General features: G+C 36.0%; 1 protein-coding gene across 2 annotated transcripts in view; it reads right to left on the bottom strand.

The window, feature by feature from the left end:
• Arhgap32 (Rho GTPase activating protein 32) overlaps positions 1–21,610 on the bottom strand; it is a 203,565-nt gene that overhangs the window by 98,555 nt on the left and 83,400 nt on the right. For both annotated transcript variants that reach the window (XM_005378544.2, XM_013511093.1), the window contains 2 exons: positions 2,356–2,493; positions 568–660 (listed from right to left, as the gene is read on the bottom strand). In XM_005378544.2, the coding sequence (XP_005378601.1) occupies positions 568–660; positions 2,356–2,493 (231 nt within the window). The remainder of the gene's footprint in view (positions 1–567; positions 661–2,355; positions 2,494–21,610) is intronic.

A 21,610-nucleotide genomic window follows, 5' to 3' on the forward strand; every position in this document is an offset into this window, starting at 1 on the left:
ATTTTTGGGAGATTAAATTATTTTTCTAAGATCACACAGCCAATAATGAAAATGTCAAGATTCCAATGCAAGCTGGCCTGGCTCACAGTTCTATGTCCTGCTTACCTCCCTTCTTGCATTCCCTATTTCCACTGGGAAAAAAGAATAACCTAACTTCTGCATATGCAAATTAAGAATATATACCTCACATATTTTCTGGACAATGTTTTGTTCTATACATTCTTAAATCATACCCTTTAAAAAATTGTCATTTGTTCATCTATAACTGAAAAATATTTTTAATTATTAAGTCAACGGGAATAATATATAACTTGCTCAAAGTATACATTAATACAATGAACACCACGACAGCAGGTATTATTAAGATTCATAAAATATGTTAAAATTGGTTTCTCAAATTATCAAGAAAGACATAAGATAAAATATATTTCATATATTACACATCTATTCTCCCAAAAGAGAATAAACTTGTTTTTTGATTCCTGAAACTCAACAGCTATCAAATTAACATTGAATTTCTTAAGAGAATAATTTTAAGGTAAGTCTGCATGAAAGGTGAATTAATACCTCCATCCAGGTCAAGGCAGGCCCACAGTTGATCTTGTTGCCAGCAATGGCTGAAAGGCGGGACAGGTAACCCATGAGCATCTTAGTGATGGACTGTAGAGAAGGCACAGGACACTGTGACTCACAGAAGATATCAACTCTCTGGCAAAGATACTCTGATGTAAATGGTTGTTTCTGGTGGAGGGGAGCTACAGATCTTTAGGCATTTAACAATTACAGAGGACTTTCTACAGAAGATGACTACTAAAATTGTGGACACTGACATAGTGATTTAACCCATCTTGTGGGGGCATTAACTTTGAACTCCTATTTTATAACTTCTAACTGTGTTGTTTTCTCTTTCTGTTTTTGTACTGAAAATGCAAAAAGATGTTTGTCACAGATCCACATCTGGTTTTTCCACCTAGCTCTCCACTGTGGTCCTGAAGCCTTTTCCTCTCAGTCCCTCTGTAATCCCCTGTGATGTGGCTGGGCAACAGCAGCCATGTTCCTAAGACCCCACACCACGCACAGCTCACTGCTTCTGAAATGTGGCTATCTGAGAGGGAAAGTAAGCAAAATGGGCACAAATGGGCATTAAATCAGAGACATGAAGGTTTTCTGTAGCAAGAGGGAATGGTGGCTGGAAGCCTTCCTGTGCTTCTGTGGCAGGTCAGCTCCTGCATGATCCTTGATGACTCTACTCAGCCACCTACTTAACCTCTCTGGAACTGACAGAGATTTCAAATTACTCCACCTCCAACATGCAGAAGATACCCCACACTATTGTCTACTTCAGCGTGGCTGAGCCAAAGTCTAGTGCCTAATTCTTACTGTTTTAAGAAAAATCTACATTTTGTTCTCTGCATGGATTTAAGAATTTCCTGTGTTTTAACATACTGCAATTTCATAAGATGGTACAGTATCACCTACTGGGCCCTCTGAATTTGAAAACATTGATTTCTATAGCTCTAGTGAGCTCTTTAATTATGTCCTACCATCTACTCCCTACTCCTACTATCCCGCTGAACAGGAACTACTCTGAACCTAATCTCTATGGTTCCCACCTATTCTCTCACAAGTTCTTAGCAATTTGTCTTTTCTAGGAGCCATATTCTAGGAACCTGACAAATGACTTGATCTGCAGTTTCACTCTCTCTTTAGTTGTGTCCATTTTGTATGTAGACCAGTTATTCTGATGTGCTGTTAAAATTAATTTAAATGACCTCTGCTTTTTTTTATTTTCCAAACCTCTGCTGTCACTTCATAGATGAGATAGTGTCAAATTCCCTCAAAGGAGAGTAACCAGACTTTCCAGGGCTTTCTTCTGTACATTTTTCTCAGTTATTTTGTGTATTCAGTGTTTGTAAGATTTTTGTGTTTTGTCATCACCTTGCATATGCATTTTTAGCCATATTTTCTCTTCCCCCAAAATCTTATTCTATCTAGTTCAAAGATCCTTCACAATTTTTGATTCTCTGACATCACTTTTTGTTCATGATACATTTTGCCTTTCATATTTTTTATACTTTCTTTAAAAAATGGTCTGTTAATATATATTGTCTATTTATTACTACTATAAAGGGTTTTCCTCCCTATAAAATTATATAGGAAAATTATATAGGAAAAAATTATATAGGAAACTTACTTTTTAGTTCTAAACATCCTGTTAATGTCTCTGTTAAGAAATAGGCAGATAATTCAAAAAATGATCCTAGGTGTTCAACATAAGCTTTTATTTAGCATACAGAAAAAAATTTCTGCTGATTTATATGTAGTGACTATAGGTGCAAAGTACCTAATGCATACCTCTGGACTGTCCTTCAGGCTGTCAGAGCGGGGCAGCTCGGAGAGTTGGGAGAAACGTCGGTCATAAATACAGAGATGAAGATGTTTATCAAGTACCCGAAAATCTTCATAACTTCTTTTAACAATCCAACTTTTGCCCTATAGGTAGGGTAAAAAAATCCTGTAATTCATCTTCACTTAGAAATACTTAGGAATAAGGTATTTTTGTTGTTGTTGTTACCAGGAACCGAACTCAGGACCTCGCACTTGCCAGGCAGACGCTGTGCCACTGAACTATATCCCAGGCTCTCTAGAATGGTATTTTACTCATGACATTTCATGCTTCTTAATGAGGAGTTTTTATTCACTTCACTGTAAATAATTAAATTTCAAAATGCTCTGATAAGTTATATTAAATTGAAAGGTCAATAACGGAAAATAATACTAAATTCTCCATTAATCCTCTTTAAGTAATTAAAACCCACTTCCTCTCTTTGAAAACAATTACCACTGGATGATAATATAGAATATAACTTTAAACCTGTAAACACCAGAAAAATCACTTGGCAGGAAGCTACTTCCAAAAATTAAAGAAAAATAAAATGTTTATTGACTTAGTTATCACCAATATTTTCTATGACTGAGACTAGAAGTACATTCAAAATCTAAACTACCAAGCTATATATTTCTGAAAATTCATTACTATCCCAATATAAAAGTAGTTCAAGCAACTCAATAATAACCTGATTTTTTCATTTTATTGAAAACAGGTAAAACAAAATTTCATAACAAAATAATAGGAGACTAACAACAGGTAACATATTGAGTACTGTTATCTTCAAAGTAGTTACTCAGAGTACAAGATATGGGCATAAAAAATTCTCCAATCAATATTAGTATGAATCTTCCTTTTCAATGAACTAAAAGACACTAACAGTATAGCTACCATACATTTTTGTCCCTTTTCCTTTCCTTCCTTTCCCCTTTCCTCCCTCCTAGTTCCTTTTAAACAATTACTTCCCATTTCGTATCTATTGTACATTCTAGACCTTATTTACTCTTTCAGCTTCTCACACTAGGAGACAATACGATGTTTACACGTGTGAACCTGATTTATTTCATTTATGAGTATGGTCTCAAGTTGCATCCATTTACCTATAAAAGTCTCAAGTTTATCCTTCTTTATACCTCAGTAGTATTCCATTATATAAAAATACCAGATTCTTTTTTATACATTCTTCAGTTGATGGGCATTTGGCTTGTTTCCAAGATTTAGCTTTTACAAATTGTACTGATATAAACATGGGTACACATATATTACTGTAGTATGATATTTTTAATTCTTCTGGGAAGATACCCAGAAGGGAAATACCTGGGTCAGACGGGACCTCTGTAATCCTAGTTTTGTGAGGAATCTCCACACTGATTTCTGCACTCCTACCAACATTAGAGAAAGATTCCTTTTTCCCCACAGCCCCTCCAGCATTTGTTACTGGTTGATTTCCTGATGACAGTCATTCTTCCTGGAGTGAGATGGAATCTCAATGTTTTAATTCGCATCTCTCAAATGACCAATGATAATGAACATTTTTTCATATATTTATTTGCCATTTGTATTTCTTTATCTGAGAAGTATATATTCATCTCAGATGCCCATTTTTGGATTGGGCCTTTGAATTTGGGTGGTCTGAGTTTTTTCAATTCTTTATATGTTCTAGATATAAGTCCTTTGTTTGAGGTACAATTGCCTAAACTTTTTCCTGTTGTGTGGGTTATCTTTTCACTCTGTTGCTGATTTATTTTGTTGGGCAAAAGCTTTTTATTAATAAGATGATATCCCAGTTGTTGATTCTTCGAAGAATTTCCCGTGTACTTTGCATTTTGTTCATGAACTCTCTGTCTACACCTATATCTTCAAGATTTCTACCTATTTCCTCCCCCAGTCGATTTAGTGTTTCTGTTTTAATATTTAGACCTTTGATCATTTTCACTTTAGTTTTGTGCATAGTGACAGACATGGGTCTAGTTTTGGTCTTCAGCATGTAGACAGCCAGTTTTTTCCCACACCAATTATTAAAGAGGTTATCTTTCTTACAGTGAATACGTTTGGCCCTTTTGTCAAAGATAAGGTGGCTAAGTGTGTTTGTAGTTGGGTCCACATCTTCTAATCTGTTCCACTGATCCTTAGCTCTGTTTTGTTTTGTTTTGGTTTTTTTTTTGCCAGTATCATGCTGATTAATAACCTGATTTAAAATGGTCAGTTTCTTGAAAGATACACAAATGGACAAAGGATATATGAAGAAATGATCAACATCACTAGTTAGCACGGAAATGTAAATCAAAGAACAATAAGATACCACCTCACTGAAGTTAGAATGGCTATTATAAAACAGACAAAATATAACAAGGTCTGGAAAAGATACAAATAATCTTTGAATTATTTGGTAGAAACATAAATTACTACAGCCATTTTGGAAAACTATGGAAGTTCCTCAAAAATCCAAAAAGAGAATTAACATATGACCCAGCAATCCATCACAATACTGCATAAATATATTAAGTCCTTGGTATCAATATATTAAAGAAATATCTGCACTCCCATGTTCACTGCAGTACTACTCATAACAGCCAAATTATGGGAACAACCTAACTGTCCATTAGTGGATAAATGAATAAAAAAAATTTAGTACATGGATGGACTGTTATTCAACTTTTAAAAAAACAGAAATTCTGTCATTCGCATCAAGGATGAACCTGGAAAACATTTTGCTAGGAGAAATGAGTCAAGCATAAAGGACAAAAAAAACCCATATATGTACACTTGAAACAATCAAACTCATAGAAAAAGGGACGAGAATGATGGCTACCAGGAGCTGGGCAGAAGGGATGTCTGAGAGCATGGGGAGAGGTTGGTTAAGGTACAAAGTTGTAGTTAGATAATAAGTGATAAGTATTTAAGGTAAAAAATAATAAACTCAGAACGGAGGTAAGAAAAAATGGTTGGTCATGTTTTCTCGGGACAGTCTTTCTATATAGATATTTAATATAAAGTAAGTATTAAAATATGTCATTTTGTGCTTAGTATTTGTCCAGTTCAACTTTTGGTTCTTTTTAGTTTGCTCTTACCAAATACCACACTGTGTTCATGTGGAGAGCCCTACAGATTTAACATTGTTGCCTCGGTTACATTTCAGAAATGACCCTGTTGGTCATCATAGGATTTCTGGTTTCTGGTCTGGGATATAAGGAGCTTAGAAATCACCATTCTATCCTAACAAGTACAAAGCTAAACAAATTGTAAATCAATAAATCTTAGATGCATCACAGAACTGTGATCACAGGGCAAACTGCTGTCCCCCAACTGCTATCCCCCAGGCAGATAGGTAAATACAGAGAATCACAACTTAAGTAGAACAGAAATTCACAAGCTCAAATTTCTACAGGCACTAGTGTCAAAATATAAACTGTAACTGATAAATTTCCAGAGGCTCAGAGATGACAAATCAGAGTAAAAAATCCAGGGAACCCAACCTTAGGAAGAACCACACACCTTTATGAGTTTTACCTTTAAGAATTCTCAACAAGCATGTCAGAGAAACTCCTTCCCCCCTACACATCCAGCTTCCAGCACTGAAGGGGAAAAGGAATCTTTAAAGTTATCTGCTCAGCAAGGCCTGCCCTCAGGAGAAACTGTTTCCACATGGTAACAGTGGAGCTTTATCTGAGCCTAAACTGCTTGGGGAAAATGAAAACCTCAACTCTCTCTCTTTCAAGCCTTCCACCTAGAGATACGCAAATAGTGAACTAAAGCCTACTCTAGTTTTCCTGCCCCACTGCTGGAAGGTGATCTGACCAGGACACATGAACTCCTGAGCTCTCCCTGTCCCTACATCTTACTGAAGGTCTAGTTACTGCAGCTCCTGCCACCCAAGGCAAGAGTCAAATTGAGCAGTAAGGTTTTAATTGTCAGATCACAAATTTAAAAGAACTACGATTAATATGCTAAGTACTTTAATGGAAAAAGTAGACAATATACAAAACCAGATGGATAATAAAAAAAAGGGAATGGAACATTCTAACAGAATCAAATTGAAATGCTAGACATCAAGAACACTGAAACAGAAATGAAGAATACCTTTGACAGACTTGTGAGTACAGTAGGCTTAGTGGAGGAAAGAGTCTCTGAGTTTGAGAATATTACAATAGACACTTCCAAAACTGAAAAAGCAAAATGATGAGAAAAAAATAAAGACTAGAAAAAAGAATGAAATCCTGAGATAGTGAAGAAACTACAAAAAGTGTAACATTAACACATCATATGGAAAAAATCAGACAGAGAAGAAACAGAAAAAGGAGGAGAAGCAATATTCGAAGCAATAATGACTAAGAATTTCTTCCAACTAGTGCCAGACATCAAACCACAGATGCTGGAAACTCACAGAACACAAAGCAGAGTAAATACCAACAACATTAGTATATGTTCTGCCAAAGTGAGCACGAATACCAAGAACATTAAAAGAAAAAGGTACACCTAGGCCAATCATAATCATACTAGAAAATTCAAGGTAAAGAAAAAAATTTTGAAAGAAGCTAAAGGAGAAAGACAACTTACCTACAAAGGAAAAAAACATAGAGGAATAACATCCAACTTGGAAATCATAAAAGAATAGGGTGGCATAAATTACTTGAAAGTGTTGAAAGGAAAAAACCAACCTAGAATTCTGTAACCTGTAAAAATCACTCTTTTAAAGTGAAGATGAAACAAATTTATTAAACAAAACAAGGAAATTTGAGGCCAGCAGATCTGCCTTGCAAGAAATTCTAAGAAAAGATCCTTGGAAAGAAAGAAAACTATATAGATAAGAATGTCTTATTATATAATGAAAGATACTTTGAAAGGAACAAATGACAGCAAAATAAAACTTCTATTTTATTTATTCTCTAACATAATAATTTGTTCATAATAATAACAATGTATTCAATTATTTATGTTTATGTATATGTGTATATACAATGTACACGTATATATGTGTAGGCATACTGATGCTTTGTATAAGTGAAATGAAGAAAACCTATGATTCAAAAGATGGGACAGAGGAAGTAGAATTTTTCAATTATGAAGTCTTGAAGAACCTGTGAAGTAGTAGAAAGTTATTTGAAAGTGAAATTGAATTAGTAGTAAACATATACTGCAAACTCTAGGGCAGTGATGGGGAACCTTTTAGAGCTTTCAATGATAACAAACAGCTGGCTGCAACCTGTGTGCCGTAGGTTCGTTACCACTGCTATAGAGCAACCACTAAGAAAGTTTTAAAAGCAGAGCTGACACACTTATAAAGGAGTAAAAAATGCTCAATTAAAAAGAAAAAAAAAGATGTTAATGTTTTCCTCCTTTTGTTGTTTTCCTCATGTTAATGTTTTCTTCCTTTTATTTTTAAAATAAATTTTTTTTTTTAAAAAGAGTATGCTTTACATCTTCTCACCATATACACAAAAGAGCTAAGGTAATATGTTAATTATTATCTTGATTGTGATAGTCACCTCAGAATGCATATGTATACTAAAACATCATGGTCTACATCTTAAATATATAGACTTTTGTCAATCACATAGTAAAGCTAAGAGAGAAAAGTAGAAAAAGTACAGAAGATAAAAACGGGAACAAAGAACAAAGGTGACAAAATGTTTAACATGCTAGGTACTATTCAATTATATCAATAATCACTTTAAACATCAATGATCTAGCATATCAATTAAAAGACTGTCAAAGCAATCTACAAGAAATCCATTTTAAATATAAGACACAGATGGATTAGAGCAAAAAGACAAAGAAAGCTATACCACCCTAATACTAATCAAAAGAAAGCAGTAGTACCTATATTTACTGCAGACAGAGCAGAAAGTTAAGAGGATTCAAGAAAGCCATTGGATAAAGATAAAAGGACCAATATTCTGAGGACATACTACTAGTCTTTAATGTGTATATGCTTAAAATCAAAGTGCAAAAACTCTATGAGGCAAAAACTGATAGAATTTCTAGGGGAAATATATAAATCCACTATTATAGTTGAAAACTTTACCATACTTCTATAAAAAATAAACAGATTAGTAAGCAAAAAACCAGCAAAGACATAGCTGACTGAAAAGTATCATCCATCAAATGGAAATAACTAACATCTCTGGACTACTTAAGGACAGCAGACTGTGCATGCTTCTTAGATTCATTTGGAACATTCACCAGGCTATATTATTATTAAGCATAAAACAAACTATGGCAAGTTTAAATGAATAGAGACTATATAATGTCTGCTCTCAGACCACAAGGAATTAGCTAGAAATTAATTTTTAAAAGTAATTTGAAAGCCCCAAAATATTTTGGAAATTAAATGACATGCTTTTACATAAAGCTTAAATAAAAGAAGAAATCTCAAAAGAAATGACTGTACAGTATATTTTTAACTAAATGAACATGAAAACACAATTTACTCAAATTTCTGTGATGCAGTGAAAGCCATGCTTAGAGGGAAACTTACAGCCCTGAGTGCACAGATTAAAAATAAGATCTAAAATCAGCCATCTAAGCTTCACCTAAGGAAAATAGAAGAAAAAGAGCACATTAAATTCAAAGTAAGCAGAAAATAGTAACAAAAATGAGAACATAAATCAGTAAAATTAAAAATAGGAAATTACTAAAGAAAAATTAACAAAAAAGATGACTCTTTGAAACTAACCAAAAAACAACTAATAAGCAGAGAAGGGAGCACTGGTGAGGAAACAAATGACTAGTACCATAAATGAGAGAATGATACCACTATAGCTCACCTGAATATTAAAAGAAAAATAAAACTATATTATGAACAACAGTATGCCTATAAATTTCGTAACAGACGAAATGGGCCAATTCCTTGAAAGACCCAACCTGCAAAAACTCACACATGAAGGAACAATCTAAATAGGCATATATCCATTTAAGAAGCTAAACCAACAATTAATAAGCCTTCCAAGTGGAAAGCAACAGGTGATGTAAATTCTACCAAATATCTAAGAAAGAAATTATACCAACTATCTATAATCTCTTCTGCAAGGTTACCAAAATTCCACAAACAGACAAAAAAGACTGCTAACAAAAATGTTCATAAAACTCTTTTAACAGTAAGAAAATGAACAACATAATTTTTAAAATGCAGAAGATCCAAAACTGGGCATGGTGGTACACACCTATAATCCCTGCACTTGGAAGGCTGAGGCAGGAGGATCACAAGTACAAGGCCACCTGTAGCTACATAGTGATTTCAAGGCCAGCCCAGACTAAATAGCAAGACCCTGTCTCAAAAAAAAGGTAAAAGGGGCTGGGGATTTAGCTCAGCGGCAAAGCGCCTGCCTGGCAAGCGCAAGGTTGTAAGTTCGGTTCCTGGTACTGGAGAAAAACCAAAAAAAAAAAAAAAAAAGGTAAAAGATCTGAATATATACCTCAACAAAGAAGAAATACAGATGGCAAATAAGCATATGAAAAACTGTTCCATATCCTATGTCAGGAGGGAATTGCAAGTTGAAATAATGAGACACCCACTAGAACGGTCAAACTCCAAAACACTGACAACAAATAATGGAAAGGATATGAAACAGCAGGGATTCTCATTCATTTCTGGGTGGGAATGCAAAATGGCACAGCTAATTTGGAAGACAACTTTTTACAAAACTGAAATACTCTTACCACGCAAACCTACAATCATGCTCCTTGTATTAATTAACACTAATGAATTGAAAATTTACATCTACAAAAATACTGCACACAAATATTAATAGCAGTTTTATTCATAATTGCCCAAACCTGAAAGCAAGAGGTCCTTCAGTAGGTAAAAAAACTGATACAACTAGACCATGGAATGTTATTCACTGCTAAAAAGAAATGGGCACTAAGCCATGAAATGACACAAAGAAATCTTAAGTGAATATTACTATGTGAACCAAGCCCAGGTGAAAAGGCTACATACTGTATGACTCGAACCACATGATATTCTAGAAAAGACAAAACTGAATACAATAAAAATATCAGTGATTGCCAAGGGTTGGTAGGGAGGGAATGATGAACCTGATGCAGTAGAAGAATCTGAAGGCACAACATTTTTCTGTAGAATACACACTGATAGAATCATGTTGTGACACATTTGTCCAAACCCCTGGAACATACAATGCCATGAGTGAACTGCAGTATAAACTCTGAACTTCTGGCAATGAGTATTAGTGTAGGCTCATCAGTTCCAACAAATGTGCCACTGTGGTGGTGGTGGCATCTGTCAGGACATGGAGATCACTGAAACTCTGTACATTTCAATTTTGCTGCAATCTAAAATTAAAGTTGCTCCAAAAATAGTCAATTCATTTTTTAAAAAGTAAGTTATCTCTTTTATTTAAGCTGTTTGAGTCAACGAAGAAATATAAACAACAAACCATATAAACATCTTCAAAACTTCAAAAAATAAATGCTTGGGATTAGACTTCAAAATGTGTTCCCTCACATATCCATGAATGGAATTCTTTCAACTTCTTAAAAATATTCTCATGCCAACAAAAATTCTATTCTTTTATACAGATTTTTGTTTATGAAATTAAAACCTTAATATGTAATTTACAAATCATCCAAAATGTGTTAAATTTAGAGGAAAATTTCAAAAATATATTTGTAGTACATATGAAATATGTTCAACTTCAAATACAAAAATATAGCTTTAATCATCTAATTTCCAGTCTGAATAAACTAAATTATCAAAATATTTTATAAGTCCAATAACTTGCAAAGCAACAAAATGACAACAAAACTCTTCATTATATTCACTAGCCTTAATTTCAATTTGCTACTAATTTTTAATCTTAATTATTACCACTAAGTAATTACTACCATTCAACAATGACAAAAATCAGTAATTCTTGACAAGGACAAGAAATAAAAATAAGGTAAAAGGAAATATCTGCTATCTTTTCTAAAAATAGCCTTTGTCCTTGACCCTAGATGTTTGCCTTAGAAAGTAATCTGAGAAATAACTGATACTACTAATGATCTCTTTACATGTACAATGGTCACTGATAAGGAGGAGACAGACATGACCTAAACCCTAGCCTGGCCTTTCTTAAATAGAGAAGCTTATGTAAATAACTCAACTTCTCTAAACAACCGGTTACCCACCTGTAAAAAAGGACTAATAACACCTATAATTCACAAAGCATTGTGCAGCTTAAATAGGAATGCTGACAATTTGCCTACATATATTATTCACAGAGATGCTCTACATATGTTAATATTCATCTAACTGGCTATGGTAACAGTATTTTCTAAATGGACTGAGCTGAGAAGGATATATTTAATAGCAAAGAATAGATTTCTGATGATTGCATTCCAAGCATGAGAACATCTGAGTGCAGGAGATATTTTAAGGTAAGGAGCCAAATGGAACCAACTGTTTTTCCCACCTACCATGACATGAAGAAATCTTGAGATCTGTGTGTCATAAAACATTTGATTTTCAGAAAAATACACACTTAAATGCCGATGAAATCTGATTAAAATACAAAGGTAGTTAATATACTCCAACAGAAACAACCTCAACTCAATACCATGACATTATACTGATAAATGTTTTGCTCTATGTAGTTGGCTTAATATACTTAGTGTTAGAATTTATTTAATGTTGCTCTTGTAAATTATTAAATTCTCAACATTAAAAAATGTTCATTAATATGTTCACAACACACCGTGCCTATGCTGAGTTTAGGTGCTGGATGCACTTTTTTTTTTTTTCAGTCACCGGGAACCGAAGTCATGACCTTGCGCTTGCCAGGCAGGTGCTGTGCCGCTGAGCTCATCCCCAGCCCCGGGATGCACATTTTTATTCTCCTTGTCACCCCTACCCTCCCCATTGTCCTTCTTTTCCCAGATCCTCCTCCCATCTCTAGAGTCTAACCTTCCTATATCTTAACATGGCTCTTCTGTTTTTCTTTTTACATTATTTATATTTTGAGTTTGCTACATTAGAGAAACCATGCAATATATTGACCTCTTATGCTTGACTTAATTCATGTAGTTTTATGGTCTCAAGGTCCATCTATTTTCCTACAAATGACTCAAAATTGTCCTTTATGGATGAGTACACCATTGTGCATACATACCAAATTTTCTTTATCCGCTCATCTGCTGACGGGCATAAAGGTCACTTCCATGATTTAGATATTGTGAGTTTGCTGTATAACATGGGTATGCATGTATCACTGTACTATAATTTTAGCTCTTTGGGGAAGATAACCTATGAGAAGTATAGCTGGGTCAAGTGGAATTTCTAGTTCCTTGAGAAATCTCCATACTGACTTCTGACGTGTGTATACTAGTTTACATTCCCATCAACAATGGAGAAGAGTTCCCAATTTCCTACATTTTTGCCAGAATTTGGTGTGTTGTTTTTTTTTTTTTTTTTTAGACTGCAAGGATAGCCATTCATTCTTATTGTACTAAGGTAAAATCTCAGCATTGTTTGTTATTTCTCTAATGGCCAAAGATGCTGTCCACTTTTTTATGTATTTATTGGTCATTTTTATTTCTTCTTTTGAGAAGTTTCTATTCTACTCACTTGTCCATTTTCTGATCCAAGTCTTATTATTATAGGTCTAATTTTTTTTGAGCTCTTTATATATTCTAAGTTTTCTGTTCAAGAAGTAATGGGCAAAACTTTCTTTTCCATTCTGTAGGTTGTCTACTCACTCTGGTGTTTCCTGTGCTGTGTGGAAGCTTTTTAATTTGATATAACCCCATTTATGGCCTCTTGGTGTTATTTCTTGTCCAACTGGGGTTCTGTTCACAAAGCCTTGGTCTACACCTATGCTTTCAAGAGTTTTACTATTTTTTCTTCTAGCAGATTAAGTATTTCTGTTTAGTATTTATATCTTTGACCCATTTTGACTAAATTTTAGTACAGAGTAAGAGATACAGATCCAGAGTTATTCTTCTGATGTGCATAAACAGTATTCTGAGATATTTTTCTTCCAGTGAATATTAGACCCTTTGTTGAAAAGCAGATGGCTGAAGGTAGTTGGGGTTATTCTTGCATCATCTATTCTATTCCACTGGTCATTATGTCTACTTTTGTGCCAGTACCATGCTGTTAACTAGTGTAGTACCGTAGTATAACCTCAAGTCTGGGATTAAAATGTCTCCTGCCCTGCTTTGAATATTCCAGGAATTCTTCTGATCCCATACAAATTTTGGAATTATTTTTTTCTAGTTGTGTGACAAAAGCTGATGGTATTTTGATAGGGATTATAGTAAATCTATGAATCATTTTTGATATGTGGCAATTTTTGACAATATTAATTCTGCCTATTAAAAAAATAAAAGATGTCTTTCCATTTTCTAATATTCTCTTTGGTCTCTTTTTCTGAACAGTATTGTTTTCTTTATAGGGGTATTTTATATCCTTGGTTAGGTAAATTCTTAGATATTTAATTCTTTGGAAGCTAGTGTACATGAGATTGTTTTCCTGATTTCTTTCTCAAGGGGATCGGTTCATTCTTGGGGTACAGGTACACTACTGATTTGGGGGAATTTATTTTGTCTCCTGCCACTTTGCTGAATTTGTTTATCACTTCTAAGGGTTTTCTAGTGGAGCTTTTCGGAACCTCTACATAAAACATCATGTCATCTGCAAATTAAGATATTCTGATTTCTTCATTTCCTATTAGAAGCTCTTTTATTTCTTTTTTCCTTCCTAACTGCTCTGGCTAAAGTTTCAAGTATTATACTGACGAGGAGTCATAAAAGTAGACTCCCTTGTGGTGTTCCTGATTTCTGTGAGAAAGCTTTCAGCTTTTTCCATTTAGTATGATGCTGACAGTGGGTTTGTCATTAATGGCTTTATCAATCTAAAATTCTTTAGACCAGATTTTATCAAGGATTTTATCATGAACATATGTGGGATCTTGACAAATACTTTCTCTCCCTCTTTTGAAATCATCATGTGGTTTTTAACCTTGCTTCTATTTTACGTGATGTATTATCCTTATTGATTTACATATGTTGAACTACTTTGTCATCCTTGGGATGAAATCAATCTGGTCATGATAATGATCAAAATTATCAGGGTCATGATAATCTCTTGAGTGACTTTTTGTATCTTATTTGCAAGTATCTTGTTCAGGATTTTTGCATTTATGTTCATTAACATATTCCCACTAGCTTGAACCACCAATGATACATGTATGACTGGCCCATCAGGCAGTCCCTATGGGCCAGTCATGTATGTACCATCTCACTGTGAATGTGTCAAGGAAACTGGTTTGTACTGTTGTAGTTTTCTTAAGTCCTTGTCCAGTTTTGGTATCACGATAATACCAGCTTCAAGGAATGTATTTGGAAGTGTTCTTTCCCTTTCAATTTCATGGAAGTATCTGAAGAGCACTGGCATTAATTCTTCTCTGTCAGTGATGACTCTAAAGGGTCTTGAGCTTTTCTTTATTGCTAGGGTGTTTATTACCAACTCGATTTCATTGCCTACTATTGGATTAGTCCAGGTTTTAACAATTTTTGCCTCAGTTTTGGTAACTTATGTGTCAAGGACTCTATTTCCTCTAGATTCTCCTATTTATTGGAATGCAGGGTTTTTGAAGTAGTTACTTAAAATACTCTGGATCTGGTGGTGTCTGTTGTGACTGCAACTTTTTCATTTCTAATTGTGTTAATGAATACTTGACTTTTCAAGAAATGAACTCTCTGATTCATTGATTCTTTATATTTTTTAAAGTCTCAATTTCATTAATTTTTACTCTGATCTTTATAATGTCTTCCTTACACCAGTTTTGGATTTGGGCTTCTCTTGCTTTTCTAGTGCCTTGAAATACATCCTTAGGTGATTTATTTAGGATCATTCTGCTTTTTCTAATGTGGGCCTTCACAACTATAAGCCTCCCTCTTAGGACTGCTTTCATTGTGTTCCAGGGGGTTCTGGTATGATGTTTGACTCTAGGAACTTGTCTAATTTCTTTCTTGATCTCTTCTGTGATCCACTGATTATTAAAGAGTGTATTACTTAACCCTCACATATTTGCATAATTTCTATGATTTCTTTTGCCACTGATTTCTAGTTTTATTGCCTTATAATGTGATGATATGCATGAGATTATTTCAAATATTTTGTATATATTTAAGTGTGCTTTATGGTCTAAGATGTGGTCTATCTTGGGGAAAGTTTCCTGTGCTACTGAGAAAAAAAGAATATGTACTCTACAGTTGTTGGGCAAAACACTCTTGTAAAAAAACAAAAAACAGAACAAAAAAACAAGAAAACAGTCTTATAGATATCAAGTCCATTTGTTCAAAGGTGTGACTCAATTCTGGTATTTCTTTGCGGATTTTCTGTTCAGTTGACCTGTACTGTATCCCCTGCTATGACTAAAGTGATGTTTATCTGTTTGTTTTTTTTTTGTTTGTTTGTTTTTTTCAGTACTATTTGTTTTATAAAGCTGGGTGTCCCAGCATTCAGCGAATATATACCTTCTTTGTCTCTTCTGATCAGTTTTCACTGAAGTTCCCTTAGTCTGGAAACAGGATAACTAGTCCTGCTTGCTTTCCACTCCTGTTGGGTATAGTGTTGTTTTCTGTCCATTGATTTTCAGTCTATGTGCTTTTTCATGGATGAGATATGTCTCTTACATGTAAATATAGTAGGCTTGCTTTTTTATCAAATCTGTCGATCTCTTATCTTTTGTTTGGGGAGTTAAGATCATTTAAATTCAGAATACTGAAAGGAACTAATTCCTGCCACCATGTTATTTCTCTGTTGTTGACTTCTTTACTTTCCCCTTTTGCTCAGCTGCTCATTCTGCTTGACATATTCACTCCTTTACGCCCTGTTTTGGGGTTGCTGGCCTCAGAGTCTCTGTCTAGGGCTTCAGTATTCTTTGTAATGCTGCTTTGGTGGCCATGAATCTGTTAAAATGCTCTTTGTTGTGGAAAATCTTGATTTCTCCATCCATTTTGAAAGAGTTTTGTAGAATATATCAATCATTGTTTGAAAGTTGTTTTCACTTAGGGCTTAAAATACTTCATTCTAAACTCTCCTGGCCTTTTTCAGGGGGTGGGGCGGGAGTACTGGTAAATGAACTCGGGGCCTCGTGCTTGCCATGGAGCTGTATCCCTGGCCCCTCACCTGGCCTTTAAGGCTTGTTTTGAGAGATCTGTTGTAATTCTCATACGCTTACTTTTATGAATTGCTTCTTTATTTTCTCTAATAGCTTTTAAAATTTTGTCCTTGCACTGGACTTTTGAGATTTTAACTATGATATGGCATGGAGTTCTTTTCTGACCTCATTATTTGTGTTTCTGTAAGTTGAATTCTTTCCTTAAATTTGGAAAATATTGTTATGATTTTGGTAGATAAATTCTTTATATCTTTTGTGCTGCCTTCTGATTTTTTTTTAACTCCTATAATTCTTCGGTTTGTTTTCCCTGAGTCATCTAAGAGCTGCTGCATCCAGTTTCTAGTCTTTTCCTGTTTCTAAGGAATGCCTGAGTATATGGTCTCCTTCATCAACCTCATCTTCTAATTATGATACTTTCTCCTCATATTGGCTATTTCTGCTCCCATACATTCAATATAGTTTTTTAGATCTTGGATTTCTATTTGATACCTTTTCATGGACCCATGTTCTTTAACAAAATGGTTATTCATGTCTTATATCCAGGTTAATTCACCCAATATTTTACATCTGCCTTCTTTAAGCTCACTGATCAATTCATCAATTAAGGACAGTATTCATTTAATTACATCACCCATGGGCCTGTTGAACATCTTACTGATCTGGTTTTGTTGTTGCTACTGCTGCTATTTCTTGTTTATCCCTTAATATATTTCAGCCACTTGGTTTCTAAGTCCTTGATGGTGCCTGGCCTGTAATCCCTGCATTTGGGAGGCTGAAGCAGAAGTACATCTGTGAGTTCTAGCCCAGCCCAAGCTACATAAGGGAGTTCAAGGGCAGCCTACGCTACATAGCAATACACAATTTTTGGGGAGCTGTGAATTTTTGGAGGTATCTTGTTGCCTTGTTTATCATGCTTCTATTTTTTGTATTGAGAGTTGAAAATCAATTAGAGTAGAAAATGTCTATCACTGGTATGGAGACATCTCCAGTGAATGCATGCATCCCAGTGATGTGATTATGGCTTTGAGTATATTTTAGGGTATACCTCCTTAACCTACTCAGCAGAAAGGGTCAAAACCAGTTCTGTATTGCAAGAGTCAGAACCACTACTGGTTAAGTCAGCACCTACAGAGCCAAATACACGTCAATCATGTACATTAATACATGTTTTAACAATTTCATCTTTTTTCAATGAGCCATAAAGTTTGCAATATAATGCCATTGACAGGTAGGCTAGGATGTGGGGAATGAAGGAAGAAAAATAAAGAGGAAAAGAAAAGGAGATACCAGAAAAAAATGGAATGAGGAGAAAGAAAAGTGATCAAAGGCCACTGATATTTTTATAACTAAGTGGAGGGTTGGAGGAGAGGAGCTTTGGAAGAATATTTGTGGCAGCAGGAGAAGGAATGCAGAAAGAAGGAGGTATAATTGGAGATTGAGGAAGGCTGTGAGAAAGTCGGCATCTGTTAATGCGCTGATATTAAGCTTGTTTGAATCCTCTACACACAATTTTGATGAAAGTTATCCTACTTGTTCATAAAAGGTATTATTTAGATTAAAGCACTAGTTAATTCTTTTGTTTGTTTTTTGTTTTTGTTTTTCCGAGATAGGGTCTTACTATGTAATGTAGGCCACCCTTGAACTCCCTTATGTAGCCTGGGCTAGCCTAGAACTCATGGATATGCTTCTGCTTCAGCTTCCCAATGCAGAGATTACAGACCAGGCATGCACCACTACTCCCAGCTTATCACTGGTTAATTCTGATTTTTTTGCATATTCAGAATACAGAATATTGGCAAATACTGTGTGTGTGTGTGCGTGTGTGTGTGTGTGTGTATATATATGCCAATTAAATGAAATAAAAGGAAAGGAAAGAAAGGAAGGGGAAGAGAGAGAGAGAGAGAGAAAGAAAGAAAGAAAAAAAAGAAAAGAGAGGGGCGAGGGGAGTGGAGGGGAGGAACAACCTACACAGTTACAAAAACAAAACTAAACCATTCTCTCTGTCCTATTTATACTTCAGCCTTGAATTTGACCAATGAGCTCTTCCTCCTACATTCACAAATGGGGAAGCTCTGTTGCAGTGGGAGTGTGGACAGACTGCTAAGTCCGGTTCTCTCCGGCATCTTTGCACTCCAAAAGGCATCACTGTACCCACAAGGTGCTTTTTTTTTCTCCAGTTCTTAGTCCAGAGCCTACTCCTGCAACTCACTGTGCTAGCCTCTCCTATGGTTTATTTAATTGCTTGTCAGCACATGAATGGGGTTGGGGGTCCAGATGGACCTCTGACCTGCCTCCCTGCTATAGGATGCACTCTGCTTGATTACAGTTTTGCTCCTGTGGGTATGTCCAGCTGGAGGTTTCTGCCTTTATCTTATGGCTAACACTTTCAATTCAGTCAGACTGGGAGTGTGCAGGACAGTTGGGCCAGTACCTAGTCTTTTGCTGATTTGCAGAAGGACCTTCTCCATCTCTGCTCTCTCTCCCTCCATGATCCACCCTACAGCTTTGTGCTCACTTTGTAGTGAGGGTTAAAGATCAATTAGAGTAGAAAATATCTATCACTGGTATGGAGATCCACTTAGTGATTGCATACTTCCCAATGATGTCATCTTGGCTTTGACTCTATTTTGGGGTTTATAAGGTTCTGTTTGAGTGCACTCCACCATGGCCTCCAGCTAAGCTGTTTCTCTGGCTCTGCACCTGCCTCCCTCACTACACTCCACAAAGCTTCACTCTCCAGCTCCAAAATCTGTAGTGCTCGGGACTCAAGGTGCTTTGAAGCCTGCATCTCCCTCATGTACCACTCAGTTCACTCTCCTTCCTCCAAACTCTGAGGTGATCTGGGCTCACAGCTCTTTGAAGCTCATGTCTCCCTTGCTTCATTCCACATACCAGTCATTTTCCAGTCTGCAAGCTCTGTGGTGTTGAGGGCTCACAGAGTTCAGCAGCTTCTGGCCAAGGGCAGGGGTGTTTCCTTGTGGGCACTGAAAGGTGGGCGGTGGACAAGCTATCGTGCAGACACAGAGCTCCCCTTGGTATTTGGGAGAATGCCGGGAAAGTGCCTGCTATAGTGCTGCTCAAATTATCCTTCTCATTTAGGTTTCACCAGTTGCAATCTGCAGCTCTCGGGAGCATGGCTTTCCCAGGGACAAACTCTAGGACCCTAATCAGTGCTGTTCCCTTGTTCTTTACTTACCAAAGGGCCAGCTAATGCTGGCTCAGTCTCATCGCTCAGCATGATTCTCTGGCTTTTAGTTTCTCTACTGCTCTAATCTGTTAATATCTCACTCACTAGGTTCTCTCTCCCAGAATGGAGGGAAAATAGGTTTGGATCCCATATCAAGGAGCCATTGCAGAACTGGCTCCTTCCCTGAGGATGTTTGAGCCACTTTCAAGATGGTATTTTTACCAGACCTGGGTGGAAGGGACCACAGTCCAGAGACATCCCCACTCCCCTTTCTAAGCCCACTTGATACTGGACTACATATGGTGAGTTCTTCATATATGGCTTTGCTTACCTCCCCTTTTTCTAAGTACCTGTGCATCCAGGTACAGATATATAGTACAGAGCTTCCCTTGCACACCTCTACCTCTTCTAGTTGGTCTCTATCCTTAATTTTCAACATTTAAAGCATTAAGTTTTCTTCCTATCTCTACCATTACATATTTCTGAATTTCCTAGGATTATTGTTAATTTTTCACTAAATTAAAACTAAATACACTAAATTTCAAAAGAAGGATGGTTAGGCAGACAAAACTAGCATGACTTTCAGAAAAGACTGAAAAGGACAATATCAAGACACAAAGTGGACAAAGTGTTTCTTCATCTGCAGCAGCTGAAGCATTGGTTCCATACAACAAACACAACCAAACAATGACAGGGGTGGAGTATCTGAGGCACAACACATCTGTTAGCTAAGATAGCTTATACTATATAATGAGTAGTATGAAAGGGAGAGAGTGGGGGCTCACACAGAGCACTGATGGTCTATTCTTCTAGGCATCTCAGAGTCTTTTATCCATGGTTAATGTTCAGTTGAGAAATACCTATACAACTAAATAAGATTTGTGTAACTGGTATCTGTTTTAACTGCTTTGGGTCATGCTATGCTGACTGTCAAATGTTTTTGTATCAGAAATACTGCAGGCCACTGGCTGGGTACTGAACCTATTGGTCAAGACTATCTCCCTCAAGAGCTCCAAAATTTAATAGTCCACGGAAAGGACTCAAAGGTTTTGCGGAGAACGGGAGGGAGTAGGGGATTAAAGGAAGGGACCTGTCCACTAACTCATGAAAATAAAGTGGATTGTCAGTCAGTTATCTGCATTTCTATAATTCTTTACTAACACTTAGGATATGCTCACAGAGTAGCCAACAAAGAACAAATCATGTTATTAGGGACTACTAGAGGACCAAATGAACTGCAAAATACATTTAGGTTCAAATCCTGATCCTTCTCTTTAATTTTATGACCTTGGAGAAGGTATCAACATTCCTGAGTCCTTGTTTCATCACCTATAAAATGGAAACCAGACTCTTTCCCTCACACAGCTGTTATAAAAATTAAATGATATACTAACTACATGTCATAATATCTGATTATCAGGTATACTGTGATCAAAAATGTGCTTACTGAATTTGGGTCCATTCAATATTGTAAACAGAGTTTACATTTCTGGACTCATAATTTAGAAAGAAATAAAAGTTTGGGGCTGGGGATTTAGCTCAGCGGCAAAGCGCCTGCCTGGCAAGCGCAAGGTTGTGAGTTCGGTTCCCGGTACGGGAGAAAACCCAAAAAAAAAGAAATAAAAGTTTGAAAGGGCAGACAAAGACACTTTAAGTTCAGATATAAGATGTGTTATGTATGTGTAACAGCTACCCATGAGGTACTGCTAACATATACTAATAAAAGTAACATAAATACATTTTTTTTTTAAAGAAAGAAATTAGCTGGGTGTGGTGGCTCACGCCTGGAATACCAGCACTCGGGAGGCTGAGACAGGAGGATCGTTGTGAGTTCGAGACCAGCCTGGGCTACAAAGTGAGCGCAAAGCCAGCCTGAACTGCACAGTGAGACCTGTCTCAAACAGACAA

This window comes from Chinchilla lanigera, unplaced genomic scaffold (genome assembly GCF_000276665.1).
Source record: "Chinchilla lanigera isolate Chin_1 unplaced genomic scaffold, ChiLan1.0 scaffold00011, whole genome shotgun sequence".
NCBI lineage: Eukaryota > Metazoa > Chordata > Mammalia > Rodentia > Chinchillidae > Chinchilla > Chinchilla lanigera.